General features: G+C 32.1%; 1 protein-coding gene and 1 long non-coding RNA gene across 2 annotated transcripts; one reads left to right on the top strand and one right to left on the bottom strand.

Moving 5' to 3' along the window:
- Positions 1 to 477: 477 nt before the first annotated feature.
- On the bottom strand, positions 478 to 10,031 carry LOC111060155 (histone deacetylase 3). The gene is made up of 2 exons (XM_022347804.2): positions 8,113 to 10,031; positions 478 to 2,575 (listed from the first exon to the last, which is right to left on the bottom strand). Exon 1 carries the CDS (start codon positions 9,424 to 9,426, stop codon positions 8,125 to 8,127), a length of 1,302 nt encoding a protein of 433 aa, XP_022203496.1. The 5' UTR covers positions 9,427 to 10,031; the 3' UTR covers positions 478 to 2,575; positions 8,113 to 8,124.
- Positions 3,189 to 3,487, top strand: LOC120354474. The gene is made up of 2 exons (XR_005573050.1): positions 3,189 to 3,367; positions 3,430 to 3,487. It is a non-coding gene; the product is annotated as an uncharacterized LOC120354474 (long non-coding RNA).
- Positions 10,032 to 10,841: the final 810 nt, after the last annotated feature.

Consider the following 10,841-nt stretch of genomic DNA (forward strand, 5'->3'; position numbering starts at 1 on the left):
ATCGGGTCTGGCTATTGTGAAGTCATATGGCTGGTTCAACATTCATTAAGGCTGTGCAAAGGCTAAAAATAAACTTCCTACTCGTGATATTTTTCGAAGTTTTTCGATTTGTATATCATCAAGCTATCGAAATGAAAAAGTTTTCTCAGGAGAACATTTTTTCTGATCATTACTTTTTGAGATATGAGCGCCTAAAGTTTAAATTGTTGGGACAGAAAATTTCAAATTCGGTAAGAGATAAATCCATGAGATTTAGAGGATGGATTCTTCCTAGGTATTGTTGATCTAGTAAAACAAAAATTTTCAGAAAATATCAATTTTTAGAAAAGTTATTCAATTTACCAAAAATAACTCGAGAGAACCAAGAAATATTAGACTGAAAAAAGTATGGTATCCAAAGTTTTCACACCTTTATTGCCTATAAAGATACATTTCTAGTGTTGAAATCTACTTATCTCATAGCAAAAAGTATAACAAAAGTTGAAATGTGCATTTCAATGAGAGCAGTGGAACTCTTTTTGATCATCATGAATTTTGTTCATCAGTCAGTCTATTCCTATATAGATTTTTTATGAATTTCATACTTCAAAAAGAAGCTTAGAACACGTAGATAGAGCTGAACATAGCTTTCAACCTCAATGCAATTGAATAGTATTTGAATATTTTTCCTTGAGGCAACCAATGTTGCCAACCCAAGTATTTCTGTGAGCTACCAAAAACTACCCCACGAGCTATCAGTAGCTCGCGATTGACTGTTTGGCGACCACTGTCCTAGAATATCCTATTACAAATAATGATTATTATGAAAACATCATTGTTAGATAAACTCAAACCATTTGAAAATATATTTACAATATCTTGAGACTTATTGATTATTGCCTATCTAGCCGGGACAAGTTATTTAAATTGTGTTGATATTTAAAAAATATATATAGAACATATTATCATAGAGAAACGATAGCATAAGTTGTTTGTTCTTACGCTATTGTTTCTCTATGATAATATTCAGTCACAATGCTATTGATTTCCCAATAGCTAAAAAAAGAGAATATCTTCCTCATTCTATATTCTTCCAACTAGGTGTCCCTTGTTTTCAAATATACTGTAGTAATCTTAGTAGGCGTATGTTGGATTTATGTTATTTTTGATTATTCTATTGATAACCATATCGTATTCATATCATAGGCGTATGTCATATCATATTGATTCAATAATACCTGTTTGATTTCCCAAGAATCCTTGATGTTGAGATATTCTTGAAACATTGAGTTGAATGTTATATTTTTTCCTAACATGCGAATGATAAGAATAGCATTTTCCACATTGGACATTTTTTTTCAAGTTTTAACAAGACAAAAAATCAAATAACTCAATTACGGTGAAATAATGCTTTTATTTGTGATAAAAAAGAAAGATTATACTATTATTTTTGTTTTACAAATGAATTGAATATTTTTCAATTTCACATTTATTTTTCATGTGATATGAGCAAGAATGGCAAGCTATTTTTATAGTTGTACTAGTGATGTCCTTTGTTAAATACACCTGGAGGCAACATCTTGGGGCCTTTTTCAAGCGTCTCCTTTGTTTTGCTGCATTCAACCGCAGAAAAATGAAAAAATATTATTTATTTTTTACAGATCCAACATATTAAGTTAATTTGCTTTCATCATAGTAATTTCTTTCTAAACCGTTCATTATTGATATCAATTGAATTCAATATTCATCTATAATTTATTAGAAGTTCCATGGATGTTTTGATACAGCGTTTTTACTCTTGGTTGAATGATACAATACAGAAAATAGATAGAGTATAATCACCGAATTGACTTATAACAATCTTGTAAGATATTTTAAAAAATGTCACGTCTTTTTAAATTAGAGCAACAATAAAATCCTACTGTATTTAACAAACTTTCCAAATTTATAAAATTATAAATTAGCAAATTAGCAAATTTATAATTTCACAAGCTCCAGGCTTGTGGGTGAGTAATGGGAAGGATAAGCGAAACCTGTCCAGCCGTAGGTGGGTTTCAAACCAGCAGGGGAAACTTTTAAATACCATATTGCTGTTTCGTTAGAAAGTAACCACATTCAAATCCAAGTCCTACAATAAAAATTCCAATTGCAAATGTGGATAGAAATATTATAGTCTGGCTAATAATAATAATAACAATGCCATAAAATTAAAAAATTGAGGCAGATGAAACTGTAGATATTCCATGTTCAATTATTGACAAAATTTATTATGTCTTATTTCAAGGGATAGCCTATAAGATAGTCTAAATATACGGATATAAAAATTGTATGATGCTATACTGTAAGTATAATAGAATAATGTATTGTATAATATAATTCTGTAGAAATACATTTTTCTATCATGTTATGAACGAAAGTTTTTTTCTTTCTCTAATACTAGTATAGTTCTTTTACAGTTCAGTGGACATTAAAATAATATTTTTGAGTAAATTAATCTCTCGAATTCAAATGAATAAACCTCTAATGAAGCATCTCATAAATTCAGATGATCCAGAAGTAAATTTCTCATTGTCTGGCTTGAAGTCCTTAGTTTGAACTGAAAAATGACAATCACAAGTTAAAAAAATAGCTCATTACACAAAAAAAATTGATAAAGTTAAAAATTAGCTTGATTCACAAGATAAAATTATTAGCTCATTAATAGTAATATTTGTTGTGTCCTATCAAATAGTTCTAGTCACGATACAAAACAGATTTTCGTTCATCATTATGAATTGGGTTCTGACTTTACTATGTATACAATGTTTACTATGTAAACAATACAATGTTTACTATGTCTGAAAACTTATTGAATTGAAAATTTCTTTATTAATCAAAATACACAAAATACATCTGAACAGTGTCAAATTACAACAAGAATTATTAATATCGTCACAAAATCATCCTTAGCACATACAGAAGTCAAAAATTTTGATAAAAAACAAGATTCTAAAATCTTGCAGTCAAATTGACATACTCCTGTAAAGAGTATAGGGATAGTCCCACCAAATATTCCTCTAATTTTTTTTTTAGGTATTCAACCTCCTCTTTTACTTTCAACTCTCTAGGAAGTATATTGAAAAATTTTCTCCCCATAAAAAGTGTTTTTTCTTAAAGAAATCCAATCTATGCCTCTCCTCGATCCTTCCAAATCTGGTGTTGTAGCCATGTGTTTCGTTTCGTGATTCTGTTGACGAGTATTTTTAAAGTACATGACTACGTCAAAAATATATTGCCCACAGATTGTTAAGATTCCAAACTGTGGAAAAACGAGTTTTACTGAGTCTAATCTTTTTAACTTCATTATTATTCTGAGAGCTCTTTTTTGTTGTAATAGTATCTTATCAAGGTTACTCTTGGTTGTACTTCCATAGATAGCAAGTCCGTATGCCAGATGAGAATGTATTAAAGAGTGGTACAGGGATTTCATTGTCTGTATACTGCAGATATCTGTCAATTGCCGCAAAGCAAAAAAACCTGAGAAACATGCTTATCCCATGATAAGCTGCTATCAATATCAAGGCCTAAGAATTTTGTGCCATCCACTAGTTCTAAGGTTTCGCCATTTATTTCAACATTTGGGGACCAATGATTAATTCTATGCCTTGTTGAAAAAGGTACTACAATGGACTTGCTGGCGTTTAAAAGAAGATTCCTATTATTTAGAAATTTATTAATGGAATACAAGCCAACAGCGGATGCTGCTTCAATCTCTTCAATAGATTCACCCGAGAAAATGATGTTTGCATCATCAGCATAAAGAAAAACAGCAGCTTTCCCCTGGACCACCCCAGGCAACCCTTTGATTTAGCACAGGAACAATAAAGGACCCAATATTGAGCCTTGAGGGACACCATATTTCAGACTCCTCAGGTCAGAGCGGTATCTGATTTTATATTGCAACGCATGCGTCTCTTCAATATGCTCTATCTCAACAAATTGTTGCCTGTCCTTCAGGTACGATGCAAAACATGTCTGTTCCATTCCATTTAAACTTAGAGTTTTCAACGTATCTATCAAAACATTATGCCTCACACTGTCAAAAGCACGAGTCATATCTAAGAATATGCCATCAATTTTCTCCCCTTTGTCGATTGCATTTACAATAGAGTTAATGAATTCGACTCCAGCAGTTATCGTGGACTTTTTAGAGCGAAACCCATGCTGCTCTTTGTCCAAAATGTTATTTGTTTCTAAATATTAGCTGCACATTCAATAATTTTAGAAAATACCGATAAAATAGATACTGGCCTATAACAAGCAGGTTCTCTGACATCACCCTTCTTAAATATTGGAAAAACCCTGGCTACCTTTAAAATGTTTGGAAAATGGCCCAATATCAAGGAGGAATTTATTATATGAGTCAGGGGTTTAATTATTGCCGGCAAGACTTTTTTAACTATTGTAATTGGGATGTCATCTGGCCCTGAAGAAAGTTTATTTTCAAATGACATTATTATTTTTACTAACTCATATTCTGAAATAGTTTTGAATCTGAATCTCAGTGTGGATTGACAGTTTGGATAAATCGGGGTTCCAACAGGTTCACATCTATCAGGAATATTTGGTATGACAAACTTATTTACTGCTTTATCAAAGAAATCATTAAAGATATTACTAATAGTAATAGGGTTGTTACATGAATTCCATTATCTATAACACTTAAATTTGAGTTTTTACCAACATTATCGTTAACAATCTTCCAGATAACTATTTTTATTTCTTGCATTGTGGACTTTTTTGTCAAAGACTTTTTGTTTATTAATTGCTATTTCATGTCTCAAATATATCTTTCTAGTTTTAATTTGATCTTTTAAATCATCACTCTTTGTATTTCTAAATACTCTTTCAAGCTCTAATAAGTCTCTCTTTTTCCTAATGACCTCGCTGCTCGAATATGTATCCTTATTTGTTTCCTTCTCATTCATAAATAGCATTGGAAAATTAATGTTGAAATAATATTAAACAATTGAAATAAATACATTATACTTATCACTTACGGAAGATTGATAAACATCCATCCAAATGACGCTCTCTAAATCTTTGAAAAATATATTGGAATTAAAGTTACTAACATTAAGAATTTCAAATAGCTGAGCATCATGATCTGATATATGGGTTATAATGCCTGACACTTTCAAGTTCTCATCACAAATATTTGTAATAAAATTATCAATGGCAGTTACAGAGGTTGTAGTTATTCTAGTTGGAAAATCGACCTTAAATTACATACATTTTTAGAATATTTCTGAACTTGTAGTAAACATTATTCTTTTCTATTAGGCTACATTAATATTTATGTCACCAGCTAGTACAACATTTTTGTATTTCCTGCACAGTATTTCAAGCAATATTTCAAGTTTTTCTAAAAAAGAATCTAAGAAACAATGTTGGGGTGTTCTGTACAAACAGTCCATAACAAAAGAGAAACTATTAATTGAAAATTAATCACTAAATTAAACATCCACTAAGACAATTTTATTATTTTGAAATCGATTAATCGTCTCCTCGATGCCCGTTAGTGCCTTTTCTGCCTCGTTTCTTGCAACATCGTTAGCGCCGCACAATATAATTAGAATATCATTATCTGCAATTTTACCGGATATATTATCATGGCATAACATCTGTTCAGTCCTAGCGCCAGGACTTACAAAACCAATACATTCATAGGAGTGTTTCAATCTACCATTCAAATGCAACGTTAAATTCCTTCCATGACTATCAGATACCAACAGTATCTTCTTTGTTGTATTGAGCCTATTTTTAGGGAGATTGTTTTTTACCAACTCTGGTGCATTTTTTTATTGTGAGGTCGTTTGCGTTTTGAGGTAGCAATCTCTTCAGCCATTGCAGCAATATTTGCATCTATATCCTCCTCATTTACTTGTAGAGGCTGGTAAAAATTACGTAACTTGACGTTAAAATTGCTAGGCAGACTATTTCTTAATTTATTTCTCCTGTTAGTAGGTTCTAACTGGAAAACCGGAGTATTACGCTTGAGGTCAACTATTTCTTCATCTCTCTCCAAAATATTATTTTTCAATTTACAATTTCCTTCCTAGCCTGTTCTAAATCCTCTTTAAGCATTCCTAAGATAGCTTTCTGGTTCTCAACTTCCTCTATGAGAAGGCTATTCAATTCTACATTTAGATCCCCCTCATTTTGTTCACCAACAGCATAGCATTAGATGAAACTGAGATTGAGGTCTTTTCGTAAATCTTATCCGATGCCTGTACACTACACTCGACCATAATAGTAAAATACTAGTGAATCTTTAATAATGATTTGGAAACCTGTAAGTGTTTTCGTGATAACTTCCTACGATTGTCTGATAATTTTATAACACCTTTCGATTAGTGAACACAGAAATATAATAACTCACAGTTATATAAAGAAAATCATGCAAATGAACAATAATATTGTAATTTCATATTTCAAAAACCGTTATGATTTTTATAAAAAATGAATGTTATCTTTGAATTACTTAATTTAATTGAAATTCAAGTAGCCTACCAGAATGATTATTTTGATTAATGCAATACCTAGAACAATAAGCAACATACTATTTAGAGAATATCATTTTTAACTTGGAGAGTGTTTCATTATTGAAAATAAGTACATTAAAATAGTATTATGTTAATTTTCATAATGTTCTCTTGTTACTTTGAAGTCAATCTTTAAATTATATCTTGTACTAAATATAAAATAATAGAAAAAATATATGAATATTGGTTTGAATTTTGATTAAATTTCTTCAATATATATAAAAAAAATGAATTGCGATGATTTAAATTGATAAAAAATCATGTTATTTTAAAATAACATTTAAAATAAGGTACGGTAGTTGAATAGTTTATAGTTAAACTATCAACATCAAGTAACAACAAAATAATAAGTAATAAATAGAATATAGGGGATAGTATTAGTTATTTTAATTTATTTTGTACCTTGATTATATTAAATACGTCTATTCACAAAAATATTGATTTCTATGATGAATAAAATAATTCGCCAGACTTGAAAAAGCAGGCAGAGGGGGTGATATTTTCCAGTGGAATTTTACTGGTCATATAGCAGTATGAAGGACTAGTATGAGATACAAGAACCAGACAAGACATGCACGAAAATCATGAACGTATAACTAAATCAAGATTGTATGAGGAATTGTACAGTTGGAAGAGATTCTCTTACTTGACAAATTGGCAAGTAAAATTATTGTCAAAATTCCATTTCTGTTGGATGATTATAAAATTTAAAATAAAGGTATTGTTGACGTTAGTCTTCCAAAGTCTTCAAAACGTCTTGAAATATATTAAAAAAAGGATCCCATATAAATCGTCTTACGTGTATACAAGTCTAAATGTGTGCCCACTACAAAAAGAGCATAGAAGCATTAACATTGAAGGCAATTATTTGCTGAAAAAACTGAATACAGTAATACTCAAAATACTGATACTGGGTTGCAAACACAGTTAAATAACACTATACTTGATATCGTTGTCTATGCTTGGGGATTCCAGATTGAGTGTAGGCCTATAATGTAAAAAATGTGAAAAATTGTAATGTAAAAATTTGACTGTGTTAGTGTAAGAAGAATCTATTTGTAAATCTAAAATTTGTAACCTATTTTTTTTTTCTGGGAGTGATGTCCACATGAGCTCTAGGCTTGTGCGTGGGTAATGAGGCGGTTGATAATTAGAGATAGATGGACCCATAGTTTTTGGTGGGTTCCGAACAACCGGAGAGCGATTTTATGAATCATAATCAGAGGAGTTGGCTCAAGGGTCACCGTTTCAACGGGAGTAACAGGCGCATGATTCTAAGCAGAACTTATCTAAGCTATAGCTTATCAGCTCGACCACTGAGTCAACCGCTCCCCAAAGCGGTTATTAAATTAAGTAATCAATAACATAAATTATTCGAGTAATTACAATTTATTAATTGCCGTCAGTCTTCTTTTAACATAGGCATAAAGCATGGAACATTTTGCACAAACTGAAAGCCAGCATCAGTTTATACAATAAGTTAAATCCGTATAAGACGTACATGTATAATGGCATTATAGTATTGTACCAGCAAAACAATGCAACTCACCTTTTGAATGAATTAGGGGAGAATATTGTCAATGCCTGAATCGTGGTCTTTGTCGCCATCATAGAACTCATTGGGTGCTTCGATTCGATTGTCTTCCTCCATTTGCGGACACCTCACATCCGGGTCCAAATCGTCCAGAAGAGCGGCCTCCTCGGACGGAATCGCGTCTCCCGGCACATCATGCATCATCACACTCGGAGAATTATGCAACATCTTCAGGTTATCATGTACATGTTTCACCACCGTTTCTAAATACTGTTTACTGTTTGCGTTCATATGTCTGTTGATAACTGCTGGATGTAGAGTCAGCTCAGAAGAGAAGTACTCCAGATACTTAGTGTACGGCAATTCTTCACTGATCTGCTCGTCAACCAAGAGTGACGTTTCATAAGTCCAACATCTCGCCACATTGCGCAGGGTATAACCCCCTCCACCAACCACCAAAAGCGGCACATTTAAATCCTTGACAAATTTTACACAATCCCCATGCCCTCTTGTACTCAAACTGAAACAACCCAGTCGGTCATTATCCAAAGAATCCGCACCACATTGTAGAACGATTGCTGAGGGCTGGAAAAAGTCCATTATATCCTGAATCACAGGCTTGAATACCTGGAAATAACTTGGATCGTCAATGCCCTCTTTCAATGGAACATTAACAGTGTAGTATTTACCACTTTCCGCGCCGATTTCATTGATATCACCAGTTCCAGGGAAAAAGTAGTTGCCATACTTGTGGAAAGATACAGTCATAACTCTGTCTGTCAAGTAAAACGCCTCCTGAACACCATCTCCATGATGAACGTCAATGTCTATGTACAGAACTCTTGCATGATATTTGAGTAGTTCTAAAATAGCAATAACTATATCATTCACGTAACAAAATCCTGATGCTTCAAACTTCTTCGCATGATGTAAGCCTCCAGACCAGTTGATTGCAATATCGCAAGATTTGTTATTCAGCCTCATCGCTCCATCAAGTGATGCACCGGTATACATTGAGCAAAAATCAAAAAGTCCTTCAAAAACAGGACAATCATCACCTACATTGTATGTAGTAAGAAACTTAGTAAAGCTTTGTATATTATGAGGACTGACTCTTTGCAGAAATTCAATGTAGTCGTCGGAATGAAATCTGCACATATCATGGGTGCTGGCGCGATAAGGTCTATAGATTTGCATTTTCTTATGTAGTCCATAACTAAGCACAAGACTATTTATTACAGCTAATCTATGAGGTTTCATAGGATGACCAGGTCCGTAATGAAAGTTACCAACATCCGGGTCATAGAAATAAGTTACTTTTTTAGACATGATAATCAAGTTAGAGTTCAAAGTAGCCGACAAGTGGGTTAAGATAAGAACAAGTTTAATTTTTAGAGAGATGTAATCGAATTTAAAATATCCAGATACTATTATCAACTAGGCTACTGACTACATAATGTTTGAACTCCAAAAAATAACTAATTCATTTTCAAGTTCAATAACACACTACCTATGCGCGTGATTAGGTTAGGCTACACTAGCTTCAAATTTGTATTATTTTACATTTACACAATCCACTATCATGAAAGTAGCCAATCCACAATGTAAAAACAAAACATAGATAACAAGAATTGAAAACTCAACTCAACAAGCTCAATTTCACTTGAAAACTAAGAAATTAATATGATTTTTTAGTAAGAAATTGTAAACACAATTAGTTTACTTCAATGTTCATTATTTCTCAAGTTATGGGATATCAACCATGGGTCAACCCGGGCCAGAGGTTCCCCGACTTCAAGTATTCAAGTTCGATGTGAATTTTTGACTGAGTGCCTCAGTACTGCGAGCTTCAAATTATCTATAAAATAAGTGAGGTCCACGTTATAATGGCAATGTTCGATTGACAATACTGTTGCTGTCCTTTTCTATGATACAACAGATAGCACTATCTCTCTCTAGCTTTGCAATGTTGCCAGTTTGCCAGAATACTTTATTTTTACTTTTGACAGTGACTGTACAAAAGTAAACAAACAATTCTCAGCCGCCATTTGTTTCTTCATTCTATCAAGATACTTAGTACACAAGTCGTATGATTGATTTAAAATGTAACAAAATTAATTTTGATTTACAGTTGAAACAATGAAATAATTTTCAGACATTACCGTATGAGAAACACAAATTAAAATACCTGAAATGACATTTTAAAAGTTGATAACTAACCATCCTAGACTTCATCCATGATTCAGTTATAGGTTAGACCAGACTCGTACCGGTATAAATAATATTGAAAGGTTATCTCAGAATTATTTCCATTGAAATTACTTATTTTGAATAGGATTTCTGCTTTTCTATAATTTCCAAAAGAAATTGGAATAGAATACCTACCAAATAACTTAATTTCTGATGTTTTGAAATTCAGATTGGTGTATCACAGCTTTTCTAATTAGCTGCCATTTCAAGTATGTATAAAAATAAAACTCTGATCTCAGTTATGGAAGCGAATTTTTCAATTAAATTATGAAAAAAATATTTTTTTTCGATTAATCTAACATTAAATTTATTACTTTATCAAGGAAATTATAATTATTATTAGATCAAATTCAATGGGATGAATTGAGTAACAGCTGTGTACACTCAGTGACAAAATATAGAGACTTGGCAACGTTTTTCTCCTATCTTTCTTCTCTGCCATTATAACGTGGACCTCACTATAGTGTATCAATATAACCTCTGTTCCTTGAGCC

This window comes from Nilaparvata lugens, chromosome X, assembly GCF_014356525.2.
Source record: "Nilaparvata lugens isolate BPH chromosome X, ASM1435652v1, whole genome shotgun sequence".
In the NCBI taxonomy this organism is placed as follows: domain Eukaryota; kingdom Metazoa; phylum Arthropoda; class Insecta; order Hemiptera; family Delphacidae; genus Nilaparvata; species Nilaparvata lugens.

Coding starts and splice junctions, on each gene's coding strand:
- LOC111060155 (XM_022347804.2), bottom strand. CDS start 9,426: ATGTCTAAAAAAGTAACTTATTTCTATGACCCGGATGTTGGTAACTTT.